This window comes from Pongo pygmaeus, chromosome 10 (genome assembly GCF_028885625.2).
Source record: "Pongo pygmaeus isolate AG05252 chromosome 10, NHGRI_mPonPyg2-v2.0_pri, whole genome shotgun sequence".
Taxonomy (NCBI): Eukaryota; Metazoa; Chordata; class Mammalia; order Primates; family Hominidae; genus Pongo; species Pongo pygmaeus.
This window is the reverse complement of record NC_072383.2, coordinates 118,057,686-118,074,401: the sequence shown is the minus strand read 5'-3', so window position 1 is coordinate 118,074,401 and position 16,716 is coordinate 118,057,686. Positions and strand designations below refer to the sequence as shown.

At 43.2% G+C, this 16,716-nt stretch overlaps 1 protein-coding gene across 4 annotated transcripts in view; it reads right to left on the bottom strand.

The window, feature by feature from the left end:
• CCDC60 (coiled-coil domain containing 60) overlaps positions 1-4,838 on the bottom strand; it is a 202,602-nt gene extending 197,764 nt beyond the window's left edge. For 3 of the 4 annotated variants that reach the window (XM_054443570.1, XM_054443572.1, XM_054443571.1), the window contains exon 1: positions 4,252-4,838. In XM_054443570.1, the coding sequence (XP_054299545.1) occupies positions 4,252-4,341 (90 nt within the window). In that variant the 5' untranslated portion in view covers positions 4,342-4,838. The remainder of the gene's footprint in view (positions 1-4,251) is intronic. The other variant, XM_054443573.1, reaches the window with a different exon arrangement.
• Between the last annotated feature and the right edge of the window lie 11,878 nt (positions 4,839-16,716).

Below are 16,716 nucleotides of genomic sequence, written 5' to 3'. Positions count from 1 at the left end.
TCTCTGGAGACATCCATCCTCATCACCTGGTGGTGGGGGGCAGGGGTGGGGCGGCAGGAAGGATGGAGACCGTCAGGCCCAGGTCTTTTCCATACCTGGGTTTGCCCCCTTCTTCAGGTACCTGCCAACTTACCTCTCAGCTGAGAATTAGACCCTGGGGATCTTCAAGCCCCAGTCTACCTAGGTACTAAAGCTTATTAACAATACCTCTATTATAGAGTTGTTGAAAGGATTAAACAAGGCTGTAATGGTGGCTACCATTTAATGGTATTTACTCTAAGCCAGGTTTTGTTCTAACAACATTACCCACATTAAGTCATCTAATTCCCACAACACCCCTTTGATGGGGAAGCATTTTTACATGTATTTCATCTATTCTAAGATGCACATTTTCTTTCTGCATTTTAATACCTCTGAAACTGGGACACATAATTGAAACAGGTGATAGTTTAATTTGTTGAGTTTTCTTTTTTAGCAGCACAAGAAAATGGTGATGCATCTGGAAATAGAAAGCTTCTTGGATTAGATAAAACGTGCTTGTTTCACAGAGCAGCAAACTGAGGCACAGAGAGGAATTGAGTAACCCAAGATCACACAACCTAGTAAGTGGCAGTGTTGGGGTTCGAACCCACAGAGGTTGCCAAATAATCTACTCTTTTACTGATTGGTTGATTTACTGAGACAGGATCTCGCTCTGTCACCCCGGCTGGAGTATAGTGGCACAATCACAGCTCAGTGCAGCCTTGACCTCCTGGGCTCAAGCAAGCCTCCTGCCTCAGCCTCCCAAGAAGCTGGGACCATAGGCATATGCCACCCCACCTGGCTAGTTTTTTTGTTTTTTTTTGTTTTTTTTACTTTTTGTGGAGATGGGGTCTCACTATAGTGCCCAGGCTTATCTCAAACTCCTGGGCTCAAGTGATCCTCCTGCCTCAGCCCCCCAAAGTGTTGAGATTATAGGCGTGAGTCACTGCGCCTGGCAGAATCTGCTCCTTTAATCACTAAAAGCTAGGATATGAGCAAGGCACCCAGAATGGTTCCTGGAAGTTTCAGGATCTGCCCAAATTAGGGATGCTGATTTTCTCTCTGGGTCTTTAATGACAACGAGGTGGAAATTTCAGGCACTAAGAGACAGAGCTTGTATAAAGGATTGCAAACCTTTACAGTTTTTGCCAAATGCTACTTTTGAGTTCTCATTCTAGAACATAAAGGGGGATGTTCTAAGTACCTCTCTTTTCGGTCTTTTCCAAGGCAGAAATCGTGGGTCCGTGGTAATCCTATACACAATCTGCTTCTCCCTCCCCCATGTCTGATCCCATTAGACTTTTTCTGCTTCCTTGGGAAACAAAAGGAAAAGGGACTCCCTAGGCAGATTAGGGAACCCAACATAAGGGCAAGCTAGATGGTTTCTTTAACAAAAGACTTTCAAACAGAGGATTTGCATATGTTATTTATATTCTCTCAGTTAAAAAAAAAACACAAAAAACAAACCATGAAGAGCCTGTACAAGGCAGTTGCCAGTGGAACATTCATTAGGATATAGCAATCTCCAACCCTGTGAGAAAGGAAAACGGCCAGTTCAGAGGGCTTGAGACCCTTTTGAGGTTTTTTCCAACAGTCATTCATTATGCTAGTATGCAGGGAACTCTTAATATTACCACGCAGCCAGTGTGGCCATACCTTCCCCCAGGAGAGGCCACTCCTCATATTCCTCCTCATTGGACACTTACCAGGCCACCTGGCATTTTGTGATTCTACTTTTAGGTGTCATTCCCTTTCCTCCTCCAAACAAACCTGGAAGCTATTTGAAGCCAATGATTGTGTCTTACACCTTATTTTTGTAGCCCCTGTGGTGCTGGGCACATTGAACAGAACAACCATTCATCACAGCTTGACTAGAATGGTGAGATGGAGAGGACTTGTGCTCAGAGCCAGACAGATATGAATTCAAATTCCAGTTCTGTTCCTTGCCCGTTGGGTGCCCTTGGGTAAGGGACCTGTCCTCTCTGAGCCTCAGTGTTGCCATCTCATGAAGAGGTAACAGTTCATAGCTTGAAGGATTGTAGAAGGTTCTGAAAATATCACACTTAAGCATTTTTTGAGTTCAATACGTGGCACATGATGCATGCATACTCAATACATGCCAACTATCATCATGATCATGATCATGACTGCAATTATTATCCGTTTGATTTACCCCAGACATCAATCCTAATCTCTACATATTTCCTTGTGGCTTGTCACTTTCTATTGATCCTAGATTAGGTTAATTAATGCTTTACTATAGCTCTAAAACCTTGAAATTCCTAAGGGCATGATCTTTTGAATGTGAGCTAGGAACCCCCTGGGGTCTTCATTATTTCCTAGAAAGTAGAGAGGGGTGCAGAAGGATTTCAATGAGGCTTTTGGGCCAGAAGTCTTGGTCTATCCAACAGTTCCCTGGAAGCCTTCTTCTCATTGCTTGACCTCCCTGAGTCCCACTACCCTCCTCCCAAGAAAGAGATGATCATTTCATCTTCTACGTCTTCCTCCACTCTCTACATCTCTCTATGGTAGGATGAAAAACTCTATTGCATTTATTTGAGTACATGGCTTGTTTCTTCCCAAAATCCAACATGCAGACACACACACACACAAATACACACACACACACGCATGAATCTAAATTAGCTGTCCCTTTTCTTTGCTCCCACAACACCCTCTGATACTTCCTCAACACATCATTAATCAACCTGCATTATAACAATGTTTCTTATCTCTTTTACTCCCCATCCCAAGCATACACACTATAGATTGTGAGATTCTTCAAAGCGAGTCTCATTTTTAACTAGAGCAAGTGTTTAGCACCTAACAGGGGTTCAATAAATCTTTACTAAATAAATGAAATAACAATAGAACTGAAACCTAAAGTGTGCTTACTATATGTCAGGAACTGTGCTCGTAGCTTTTGGTGTACTTTATTAACTAATTTAATGCTCACAGCAATCCCATGAGGAAGCTATGACATTCCCGTTTTGCAGATGGCAGCACTGAAGCAGAGCAGTTCCGCAGCTTGCCCAAGGCCACAGGGCTGCGAAGAGGCAGATCCAAACCCAGGGTGATTCTGTCTGCTGCTCCTGCTCTGATGCTCACCCTCACTATTGAAGTGTTCATTTCCCTCTTCATTCTTTCCCTCATTCATTCTCCCACCGCTATTCTGGGAAGTTCAGTCCCAGAGGGGGCTGCTCTGGATTGAATATCCTTCTATGTGGTATTTTGAGATGAAAGGAGACAGAAAAAGGCTGTATCTTGCAGAGTGGTCTTGCTAAGAGGGCTGAGTAATAAGGAGTGCACAGAGATAGGTTAAGCCTTAGAGAAGAGCAGCTTGGGAACATTTTAGACCACATGGAGAGCCCTTGTGAGTTTTAAGCTCTCCTTCATGGACTGACCGCCTGCCAGGCCCTCCTTCCTGGGGCATGACTGTGAGCCACAAATGTGCCTTGTGGATGCACCAGAGTGGACCAGCATTGCTGACCTTGGCCAATCCATGCAAAGTGGGGTTTGAGGATACAATAACAAATGCACACTTACAGTTGTGCTCATCCAGTTATGATCATTTAAAAACAGGAACCATTAACTCCAGTCATTCAGTACGTATCAATTTTTGTTTTTCAAATCAACAACACTGTTTCATGTCCCATAAACACATTATCCAGCGTTAACATCACAGTGGACAATTTTCATAGCTTATTCCGTTTAGTCCTCACACTGCTTCTGCCTAGTTGATGTCCTGTTCTAAATTCATAGACACAAGGAAATAAAGCCTCAGAGATGCTAAGCAATTAACCTGTCTAAAGTCACACAGCTTGTGCGTGGCAAACCTAGCCTTTGAACCCCAAAAGTTGACCCTCTGCAGCCTCTCCATAGAGAGAGGGGATATGCCTGTTTCTGGAGACCAGCAGATCTCTGAGAGTAAATTCTGCAGACGGCAAACCTACAATTCATCTTAATTTTTTTCTGATGTTCTACAGTGTCACTGCTGATTTATTCCATCATTTTGGAATTACGGGCTAATAGGATGGCCCAGCTCACTGCTCTGGTTCGCGTTTTCATTCTTTAAGAGAAACCAACCATTGATAGCAACAGGGATGTGTCTCGACAATTTAATTACACCATGACTCTCCTCTCTCTCCCTCTCCCTTGTTGGTTTCGAGGCTAATTCCTATTTCATTTGTTCTCGAAAACATGATTGGTTTCAGCAGAGGGGAGACTTACCTGCCTTAGGTTCTCCGAGGCACAAAAGGGCCGGACAGCCCCCGCGTTGGGGGAACTCTGAAGCTTCTTGGTGGCTGGAACCTTGGTCATCTTAAAAATCCTTCAGGTTTTGGCCTGTGCCCCCAAGGCAAGGATTTTTCCAGAATCTTCTACTTCAGTAGTCACTGGTATGAGAGGTTTCGGCAACTTCTCCCTGATCCCCCAGTCCCAATTACACGAATTCCAAAGCGGTTTCCTTCTGAGGAGTAATGAGAAAGCACCTGGGTCTCCCACAGACCACAGACGGGATAAGGAAGTCCGGGTAGGGCAGAATCAGGCGAGCCTGGAATTATTTACTTTTTGAAAGGTTATAAACTTCTGTAAGCTTCCTTCTCTTCGGAAGGGATATCTTTCTCTTCTATAAGCAAAATAAAATATGAACTAAAAAATAAATAAAATTCCAGTGACAAAGTGTGAGAGGGGTCCCATGGAGGGGCTCCCAGATCCCCATCCTCCAAGAGCGGCCGAGAACTAAGGCGGCCCCAACGAGGGGTTTATCGCACTGCGGGGAAAGTAGGCAACTGCTAACCCCTGGGCGGGGTGGGGGTGGGGGAACCTGGTTGCTTGGCAACGGGACGCCGAGGAGGGCTTCCTCATTGGCTGGAATTGGTGGGGGCGGGGTCGTGGGGGGTCGTGAACTCTCCCAGGTTGCTGGGACGCTGCCTCAGAGCAGCCGGCTGCCACCGGAGCTGCATTCTCTAAACAAATTGGTTTCTGTTTTTAGGCCTGAGGACCATACCCTTTCTCTCTGCCTAACTACAAGCGACTCCTTCCTTTCAAACTCTGCTCTGTCCTGCTGCTAACCCACTAGTAATTTTTTGTGCCTTGGGGTGGGTGGCCTGTAGTCCTGCAATTCTTAACCTGAGATGCCTGTTTCTCCCGTTTTTCCACCTGACAAACTCCTGCTCATCCTTCAAAGCCCTTCATTTCATAAAATGAAATATTGTTATTCCATTTATTTAGCAAAGATTTATTGACTCTGCTAAAATAAAATAAAATAAAGTAAAAATGAAATTAAAAAAAATGAGACCTTCAGGACTTCACAATCTATACTGTGTATGTTTGGGATGGGGAGCAAAAGATAAGAAACATTGTTATAAGGCAGGATGATTTATGATGTGCTGGGGAAGTATCATAGGGTATTGTGGGAGCAAAGAAAAGGGACAGCTGTATATAGATATAGATATATGCACACACATACATATACACATATATAAATATACATATATAGACATGTATATATGTATGTATATACGTATTTGTGTGTGTGGGCATGTGTGCATATGACATTTATTGAGTGCTTAGGATGTGCTAGACACTGTTCTAAGTGTCACGTATTGACTCAATCCATACAGCACCTCTTTAAAGAAGGTGTTTTTTACCCCATTTTACAGCCTAAGCAACTGAAGCACAGAGACATTAAATGACAAGTTTAAAGTCACACGTGTGCTGCAGCTGAAATTCAAAGCCAGAACTGTTTGAGTCTACAGAGCAAGCTTTTAACCACTTAGATGCCTAACTTTGCTGAGTTTGGCTTCTATGTCTTTAAAATGGGGATAATAGCTTTGCCACAGGTTGTTAAGAATTGAAGTGGATGATGCATATGAAGGCTGAGCCCATGGGGAGTCCTAGCTAAGTGGTACTATTATTATTCCCTGACATCACTTTCCGAAGAAGAATCAGGCATTCTCACCGTGCTGGGTTCATTTCACAGTAGATGTTAGTACTAACTGATATTTATTGATCACTTGCTCTGTGCTAGGTACTGTACTAAGCACTTTGCATACACTAATTCATTTAATCCTTCCAATAACCCTACAGGGTAGGTTCCCAGCCTGCAGCAGATTTATTTCGTATGTTTGGATTTGAATGCCTTATCCTTGGCATTGTTTCACACTGGTTCGATCTGATTCATGTTTTATCCCACAACCTTGAGCTGCTGGGGATAATGATATCATTATGGCTGCATCTTCTTTGTTTCTTTTTTCTTTCTTTCTTTCTTTTTTTTCTTCTTCTTCTTCTTCTTTTTTTTTTTTTTTTGAGGCAGAGTCTTGCTGTGTTGCCCAGGCTGGAGTGCAGTGGCGTGATCTCGGCTCACTGCAACCTCCGCCTCCCGGATTCAAGCGATTCTCCTGCATCAGCCTTCTGAGTAGCTGGGATTACAGGGGCATGCCACCAGGCAGGCCAGGCTAATTTTTGTATTTTTAGTAGAGACAGGTTTCACCATATTGGTCAGGTTGGTCTCAAACTCCTGAACTCAAGTTATCTGCTGGCATTACAGGTGTGAGCCATGGCGCCCAGCTCTTCTTCTCTTTAGAAGGCATCTACTACAAGATGACACTCTACAGAATGCAAAATACCTAGCTATGTAACTCTAGATGCTGATGCCTGAAAGTCATTATTTTCTCATCATTGCCTAAAGACTGACCCTGACCTTCCCTTTCACAGGAAGTTTTGGTTGTCCGGCTTCCTTTGTGGGCAGCATTAAGCAATCGGCAGACACTTTAAGAATGAAGCAGATAAAGGGAATCATGTTTGGGAGATAGGGCTGGGGATGAGGGGATGATAAAACAAAGCAGGATGGGAAATGTTCAGCCCTGAGCAGAGCAGACAAAAGCTGTCTTCATATGGTTTTGTAGAACAGGCTTGGCAAAGAGGAACTCAACTAGTTCTGTATTAGCTCAAAGAATAGGAGGAGGTTTGGGCTCAATAGGAAGAAATGTGTACACAGCAGAATGTAATTTTAAAAGGTATGACCTCTGGAGTCCAACTGAATTAGCCACTGAGCAGCTTCAGTGATAATAATTCTCATAGGACTGTGATGAAAACCAAATGGGATAACTCATGCAAAGCACAATGCCTAGCACAGAAGTGCTCAATAAACATTAGCCATTATTTCCTTTGTTGTTTTTATAATACTCACCTGTCAGAGCCATGTAAGAACTGGAAATAGGAAGGGCTCCAGAACTGAAAAGACATGCGTTCAATTCCTGGCTCTGCCATTTGTTACCAGTAAGACCTGGGTCAAGTTCACTTCTCCAAGCTTCAATTTTTCACGTATATAAAACTCATGTGTAGTGAATGGTTATGCCTGTTTTACACCTGCTACCAGGATGATGAAGCAAAATAACGAATTTCCTTTCTCTGTCTAGGAAGGGGTATATTCCTTAGAGAGGGAGCGAACTACCCAGCACTAGAGGTGTTCAACTAAATGCTATATGGCTTCTTGGATTTTTGACCACTTGGGGGTGAGGGGGTGTCAGACTAGATGATATTTAAGGCTCTTTCCAAACCGAGATTGAGAGACTATATGGAGTACTAGTTGAGCTGGTGTCTAAATCCCAACTCAGCCATTTACCAGCTGTGTGACTTTAACTAAGTAACTTATCTGCTCAAAGCTTTAGTTTTCTCATTACAGAGTGAAGATAATAGTACATTTGTGAAAATGATATCATGTACATAAAACATTTAGTACAGTTGGCACATAATACATGCTCAATAAATGCTAGCTGTTGTTTTTTTTAATCGTATGGACAAAAATATTTTCTAGAATGATTTAGTGCTTTTTGGGGCCAACTAGAGTTAGTAAGAAAAGCTCTTTGGTCTTATGGCATCTCCCAATCTAGCTCTAGCTGGGTGGAGAAGAATCTCTCTCTCTCTCTCTCTCTGTCTCGCACACACACACACACACACACACACACACACACTGAAACAGTATATAAGGTGTTAATTGGGATCCTCCAAGAAGATGCCAGAATGAGATTAGATGTGCTAGGGATTTATAGAGGAAAATGGTTGTGAAGGATAAAGGGGAAGGAAGAAGGAGTACATAAGGAGAGTCTGTTGAAGAGGAGAAGGAAGAAAGGATTGGATAGGAAAAGCCATGCAACTGAGACACAGCTCTGAGAAAGTCTCAGCTAGGCTGACAGGGAGACCCTGAGCCAAAGTTGCCCAATGGATGAATCTCCCATTGCACAGGAAAGTCCTGGTTCTAGGACCCCTATTCTGTGATTAGGAACCCAGCTGTTCCTCAGTGATTATCTAGGAACAGCTGGGTGTAGGATGTACACAGTAGATTCAAAATGCAGCATCTGTCAGTCAACTATGCTCCCTGCAGCCTTCTCTTGGTGAGGCATCTCAGCTGCAGACCTCCATGGCCCTACCAAGTCATCTTTTAAGCTGCACAGATTCACTTTAGAATGCATGCCCAAGGAACAGTCCCTCCATCCTGGCTCCTGTGGACATCCTTTCCTGACAGAAAACTTAGAAAAGGGAAATTAGTGGGACCAACTATAGTCTCCATCATTGCAACTGGCATTGGGGGCTGAAATTGGTGTTTGTTCTTTTCCTTCTTCACTATACATTCTAAATTCCCCCTCACGCTTAGCGCTTCCCTTTCTAGGTCTAGGCTTTGGTAGTGGAGTGACCAAAATCTTTATTCCTGAGAATTCTGAGCCTTTAAGTAAATCTAGTCTCCTCATTGTCTCAGGGTTGCTGCATGTAACCATTCCTAGTTAAAACTGACCAAGAGAGTACTTATTAGGAGGCACCCAGGTGGATCACTCGGTTTCCGTATATGTTCCTTCCTGACCCTATCTGTATAATCACTGATCAGGGTCAATTGTCCTTGCTAAAATTGTGACTCCTCTTCTCACCTGCTGGTTCCTGGTGTCTGGTGGCAGCTGTAGCTAAGAGTTAATACAATCTGTGCTGTGTCCCCTGGCAAGAGTGTACCCACTTTGGGAACCTGGACCTCTCATCCTGCATAGCCCAGAGTTGCAGAAATGGAAAGAACACACTCTCTCAGTGTCTCATGGGGCATGAGGGCAGTGGGAACCACTCCTGCTTCCATTGATTGGCTCCTGGATCTCTGGGGTTCCCGGATCTTGGTTCCCATTGGGAACACAAAGTTGTATAGAAATCTGATTTGATGCATATGCTTCAAACTATAGGATAGCCCATTCTTGCTTCAATAGACTGATCTAGAACTCTGTGACACCAGCTGCTTCTGGGTGGGGTGGTATGTGATACTGCTGGATCCCACGACCACTGTGAAGGTGGTTTCTAGTTCCTAGAGTTTCCACGGGCATAGAGGGGCAGTGATGGTGGCAGACATTGTCAGAACCCAGCCCATGCTACCTTGACACTCACAGTTCCTAAGGACAGCTCCTTGCTGCCATTTTGCCTGAGATCTTCCTCTCTGGCTACAGCAGAAGTTCCCAAACTTTTGTGGCTCTTGGTACCCTTTACTTCCCAGTAATTTTTTTCACGCCACCTCTAAGCTAAAAGAAACATGTTGAGAATCCCATTTATGAAGTCCTTAGGCCTGCACAACTTAGTATTTACATCCTAATCACATGAAAACTAACACATAGAAATGGAAAGAAAATAGTATTTGTATTTGATTCTTCCACTTTTAGTATATGTGCTGCTGAAGTGAGCACAGTATTTGCTTCTTAAATAGCCACCATTGCTTACCAGTGGGGCATGTGCCCCTAGTGGCCACTGTGCAGCTTCTCAAACCTTGGAATCATTTTGGACACTATCACCTTCATTTTCTGTATGACGTTAATTTTTGTGCAGTTCTCACTTTTTATCACAGCAACTGCCCCAAATCCAGCTTTTTCAAAGATATTTCATGAAAGGAATGTCGTGGAATCTACGGTTGAAACTGAGTGTACTAGTCAGCTCAGGCTGCAGTAACAAAGCACTGCAGATGGGGAGGCTTAAACAACGGGCATTTATTTTCTCACAGTTTTGTGGCAGAAGTTTGGGATCAAGGTATCAGCAGGCTTGGTTCCTTCTCAGGCCTCTCTCCTTGGCTTGCAGACGGCAGCCTTCTCCCTGCGTCTTCACATGGTCTTTTCTCCGCACCCTTCTGTGTCCAAATCTCCCCTTCTTCTAAGGACCCCAGTCCTGATCAAGAGAGTACTTACTAGGAAGCACCCAAGTGGATCACTCAGGTTCCATATGTGTTCCTCCCTGCTCCTATCTGTGTATCTGCTGATCAGGGTCAATTGTCCTTGCCAAAATTGTGATTCCTCTTCTCACCTGCTGGTTCCTGGACACAAGGAGCTCAAAGTGTCTGGTGGCAGCTGTAGCTAAGAGTTAATACAATCCATGCTGTGTCCCCTGGCAAGAGTGTACCCACTTTGGGAACCTGGACCTCTCACCCTGCAGAGCCCAGATGAGGGCCAACTTCATGACCTTGTTTTAATGTCATGACATCTGTGAAGACCCTGTCTCCAAATAAGGCCACCTTCTGAGGTATTACGGGTTAGAACTTCAACACATAAATCTTAGAGGGGCACAGTGTAGCCCTCAGCACTGAACTATGTGTCACTAGTAGTTCGTATGGCATTCAATAGATGTTGTTGTTTTTCCCTTAAAAATTAAAAATACCCGTAGCCTCTTCTGTGAATTTGCTGTGGCACTCTGGGGCACATTGGTACACAGTTTGGGAACCACAGGGCTATAGGAATGCATTCTGCCTTTTTTTTTTTTTTTTAATGGAGTCTTGCTGTGTCACCCAAGCTGGAGTGCAGTGGCACCATCTTGGCTCACTGCAACCTCCGCCTCCCGGGTTCAAGTGATTCTCCTGCCTTAGCCTCCCGAGTAGCTGGGACTACAGGCATATGCCACCACACCTGGCTAATTTTCTGTATTTTTAGTAGAGACGGGGTTTCACCGTGTTAGCCAAGATGGTCTCGATCTCCTGACCTTGTGATCCGCCCGCCTTGGCCTCCCAAAGTGCTGGGATTACAGGCGTGAGCCACCGCGCCTGGTCCATTCTGCCTTTGAGCAGAGCAGGCTAGAAGTGCAAGATGTTAACACCCATAGGAATAGCCATAAAGCAAAGACTAATGGGAATTAGTGGATACTCTGCCTCCTCACCCCTTGGGTACCACAAGTCTGGAGTATGGTCTATACTGCCCCCAGTGGTCCCCTGCAGGACTGACTTATAGGAAACACCACTGCCTACGGTTACTGCCTGCTCCACCCAAACAACCCACACTGGCTTTTTTCCTTTTCCTGTCTCATTTTCCCACTCCCCTTCTGGTACTTCCTGGATAGCCTCCCAATAAACTACTTATATCCAAGCTGTTTCCCTGGGTCTGCTCCTGGGGAACCTACCTAGGTTAGTGTTGACTGAAATAATCCGGGGAGGTCAGACTTGAATCAGGCTGTGACACTGAGCCATAGCGCGTTGTCAGGACACCTGAATTTTTTCCTCTCCCTCATCTCATTACATGGGGTTCCTACCTCCTTTGATCACCTCGTCCCATAATCTCCTTCTTACCATTGCTCTCAAGTTTATCATAAAGAGTTTCTTGATATCCTCCACCTCCCTTAAACACGGAGAGGCCAACATGTTTTCAGATACGTAAATACATCCCCAACGGTGAAATATTTGACAACCGAGATATGAAGTGATTGTTTAATGCTTAATTCCTGATTGATTTATGCAAAATATTAACTGAAGGACGTGAAGCGACAGGCATTCTCTCCTCCCGATTTGCCAAAAAGAAAAGTATCCGAACGGATTAAAAATAGACATATCAAGCAGAAGAAAAATTTTGGAATGTGTCAGACGCCAGCTGGGGTAGCCGAAGAGAAAGCTTGAAATCTGGTAAACACTTGAATTTCAGTTAGTAATACATATGTTTGGCATTAAAAACCTATTGGAAAAGTCATCATTTTTGGAATATCTTTAATATGCTTTTTTTTGTGTGTTGCATCTAGCACCCAGAAAACTCCTTCTGGGTATTTTTACTGAAATGTCAGCACTGGATTTACAAATTATGGGGCCCAGGGAAAGAGTAAAACTTGGGGCTCCCTTGACACCTGGTAGCTGGCAATCTGTTGAAGAATTGTTTCCAGGTTGAAATACCACTGGATAATGTGTGTATGTACCACCTCGTGGATTCCTGTCCTTCATTAGATTAAAGAATTACCGCATGCTATAGTGCCCTTGTGGGGTCTATGGCCCCACATCCCATTCCTACTCTATCCTCCAAACCACAGCCCCAGGCGAGAGGTGAATTTGGATCTTTGAGAACGAAGAGAAGAAAATGTAAAGTTAATCTGCCTCTACTCTCGTTTCTTTTTAACTTTGGTATGTCCGGTGTATTAGTCATTTCTCACACTGCTATAAAGAAATACCTGAGACTGGGTAATTTATATTAAAAATAAGAAGAAGTTTATTTAATTGCCTCACAGTTCTGCAGTCTGTACAGGAAGCTTGGCAGCATCTGCTTCTGGGGAGGCCTCAGGAAGCTTTTACTCATGGTGGAAGGCAAAGTGGGAGTGGGTGTCTTATATGGTGGGAGCAGGACCAAGGTGGGGGGTGGTGCCACACACCTTTAAACAACCAGGTCTCATGAGAACTCACTATTGCTATGTGATGACAGCACCAAGAAGGAATGGTGTTAAACCATGAAAAACCTCCCCTGTGATCCAATCACCTCCCACCAGGCCCCACCTCCAACAGTGTTTTGGACATGAGATGTGGGCAAGGACACAGATCCAAACCACATCACCTGGCCTAGTAGCAGAGGAAGAAGTGTGGCCCCAGGAATATTCTTAGAGAATATGGAGTCCTACTGGAGTCCTAGGATGGGATCCAAGCTACCTCCATGAGTGATGTTTTCCATTTGTATATGTTTCATGCCACAGTGTCCTGGGAGGTAGGCCAGATTGGATTTATGGAACTATTAATCCCATTTCACAAATGTAGACATTGAAGCAAGCTCTGGCATGTAGTAATTTGTTAATAGTGGAGGTTGTCTAAGAACCTGTTTTTTCAATTCCAAACTTAGTGATTTATTTCAGCACTCTGTCACACTGTCTTAATGTTCTTTTACTTAAAGGTAAGTGTGTATTTGTGTGTGTGTGTGTGTTGTTCAGCAGAACAACCTGAGGTTACTCCTGCAAGTAACCAAGAAGCAAAGACAATTGGGATTTCCAAGCCATCTGGAAGATGGTCTTCTACAGCTTTCTGGAGGAAGTCTTGACTTCAACATCCAAATAAGACACCTCAAGCCCCAGTCCCAGGTAGGAAGGCACCTCCCTCCAAGTATTCCCATGAATTTCCAAGTAGCTCACAATTTCTTGTTCAGTATACCCTCCAGCCAGTTTCCTAACTGCATAGGTAGAATGATATCACCCTGAAAAAGATATGTTTGAGTCTTCAGCCCCAGGATCTGTGCATGCGACCTTATTTGGAAATAGGACTTTTGCAGATGATCCAGTTAAGATGACGTTATCCTGGATTAAGATGGCCCCCAGCCCAGTGACTTATGGCTTTATAAGGAGAGGGAAATTTAGATATAGAGACAGAAGACACACAAGGAGAATGACAAGCGATGATGGAGGCAGAGATTAGAGTGATACATCTACAAGCCAACAAACAAACAAATAAAACAACACTAACAAAAAACAGTAACAGGCTGGGCACAGTGGCTCACACCTGTAATTCCAGCACTTTGGGAGGCCAAGATGAGCAGATCACTTGAGGTCAGGAGTTTGAGACCAGCCTGGCCAACATGGTGAAACCCCATCTCTACTAAAAACACAAAAATTAGCTGGGCGTGGTGGTGTGTGCCTGTAGTCCCAGCTACTCAGTAGAGTGAGGTGTGAGTAATCGCCTGAAACTGGGAGGCAGAGATTGCAGTGAGCTGAGATTGCGTCACTGCACTCCAACCTGGGCGACAGAGCGAGATTCTGTCTCAAAAAAAAAAAAAATAATAAATAATAAGCAAACAAACAAACGAACAAAAAACAATAACAAAACCTCACCAAAGATTGCCAAGAAATACCAAAAGCAAGGAAGAGGCAAAGGAATCCTTCCCTAGAGCCTTCAGAGAGAAAGTATGGCCCTGCTGATGTCTTGATTTTGGATTTCTAGCTTCAGAACCGAGACAAGAAATAGCTGTTGTTTTAATCCACATCGTTTGTGCCAATTTGTTACAACAGCTCCAAGAAACTAATACACCACCCCTCTTGGCTGCAGCTTCATTTCCCTGTCCACCCCAATTTATTTGTGCCCTCAAAATGCTATTTTCCAAAGGCGGTGTACAGTAGGACTTTAGTGGAGGTTTGGGATAACAGAGGAAAACTGCAGCACAGCTCTGCAGAGTCAGTAACTTAAAATTAGATATTAGGCATCACTGGATTTTCAATGACATAAAAATAAAGTTCCTGGGGGAGTCTAACACACAGGTAGGGGTAAGCATCTTTATCAAACATGCTGTTTGTAACCTGCTTTTTCACAGAATAAGATATAAACACCTTCCATTTCTATAGATGTATTTTACATTTGGCTCTTAAATGAATGCTTGCTAGAATGGAGTTCCAGTTTATGACTGTCTGACAGCTTGTTCAACCGGCTCCTTATTACTGGACAGGAAATGGTGTGTTTTTATCCCGACTCTACAACTGGGCAGTATCTTGAAGGTATGGTGATATTTTGTTGGTTTTGGAGCCTTGAGCTAGACTTTAGCTCAATGTCTACACCTGTGGACATTGTGGGTGCCTAGTGCCAGCACATATAGGCAAGACCTCATGTAGTTGTCATTGACCACTTTTGCTCTTCAGAATCTACACTTCCACTGGGGAACTGGTCCCATTCTACTCCTATCCTGGGATTCTTGTGAGGTTCACAGGAATGAGCTCATCACCTAAGCCCATAGACTAGAAAACCCTATTTCCTCCTGACGACAGTGACTGGATCAGGAGTAAGAATGTCACCCAAATTGGTTCTATCAGAATTGTCTTCCAGAGTACTTTTTTGTCAGACATTCAAGGAAAGGGGACTTCCTTTCAGGTCATGGAACTAGAAAGATACGCTCTGCCTGAGGGCATTCTGTGTGTGTGCCACAAAGAGAAGCCTTTCTGTTAGAGAGAAAGCAGATTGAAGAGAGAGATTGAATTCTAATGAAATGTGTTTGTGTGCCTGAATCCAGGTGGGCTTGCGGCTAGTGCTATCCCCAAATTCTATTTATGTGAGTCCACCAACGCCATTTTGTTATTGTTGAAGCTGTGGTTGGTTTTACTGTCCTCCTTCAATTGATTTGAGTTGAAATTTTTGTCATCTGCATTGGAAACAGTTGACTAGCTTAACTCTTTTCTACCCAGTTTCCCGCCCCAGACTCTGAAAATCCTATTTGGGATTTAAAAATAGACGCTCACATAAGAGGTAGGCCACCTTGACTGTAGAATCAAGAAAGCTAGACTTGAGGGTGTGCGTGCATTAGGCTGAAAGGCACTATGGGTGTGGGGAGGAAAAGCCTGGGATTTAAGCCAAACAGAATTGAATTCAAATTCTGCTTTTTCATCACATATGTTGTCCCTGTTACCTTGGGTAAATTTCTTAACTTATACAAGCTTCAATCTCTCCATTATGAAGACTAAAAATCAAAATTTCCACCAAACTTGTAGGGCCACTGGGGGGTTAAATGACATAATTATCTATCTATCTGTCCGTATACCTGTCTCTATCATCTACATATATTAGATATAAAACATATATTAAAACATAGATTAGGTATAAAATATGTTAATACATGTATTAGGTACAAAACATAACATAAAATTGGTACAAATAAATCGTAGCTATCATTATTAGTTTCCAAGTCCTTTGTCCTCCGGAAATGCCTCCCTTCCTCCTTCCCTCCCTTCCTTCTTTCCTTCCAGTTAGAATCCACTGATGGGCTCTACTCTAAGAATGAAGGTGAACAGGGAATAGACCAGCCTTTGCAAAGACTAAAACTCAACTTTAATTCAACTCAATCCCTGACTAAATTAAGGTGATCCTCTCTTCCATAACTGACTGTCAGAAATCAAAATTATTCCTCTATGAAAGGTGATAATACTATTCAGAGCTTCAAAACAAATATATACATTTTTTCATGCACATTATCTGGCAGTCAGTAAAAAATTACCAGTATGCTAGGAGATAGGCCCAGATAACAGAAAACCAAGAGCAATAAGAAACAATAGAAACAAACCCCCAAAGATCCAGCTATTAGAGTTACCAGACACAGACTTTAAAATAACTGGGACTAACATATTCAAGAAAATAGATATTTCTACATCATCAAGTTCATTAATCTTTTCCTCTTTAATATTTATCAATCCCATTCAGTGTATTTTTATCTCAGATGCTGTAGTTTTCTCTCTAGAGGTGCAATTTGAGTCTTCTTTTTATCTTGTATGACTCTACTTACATGTTCAATCTTTCTTCTAGCTACTTAATAGTTTTAATGTACTCATCTATTAACAGCTGTCATTTCAGAGTCAGTTTTCATTGTTTGACTTTTATATTATTATGGATTATATTTTCCTAATTTTTTTGTATGCCTGGTAATTTTTTATCATATGCCAGACATTGAAACTTTTACCTTGTTAGGTGCTGGATATTTTTGT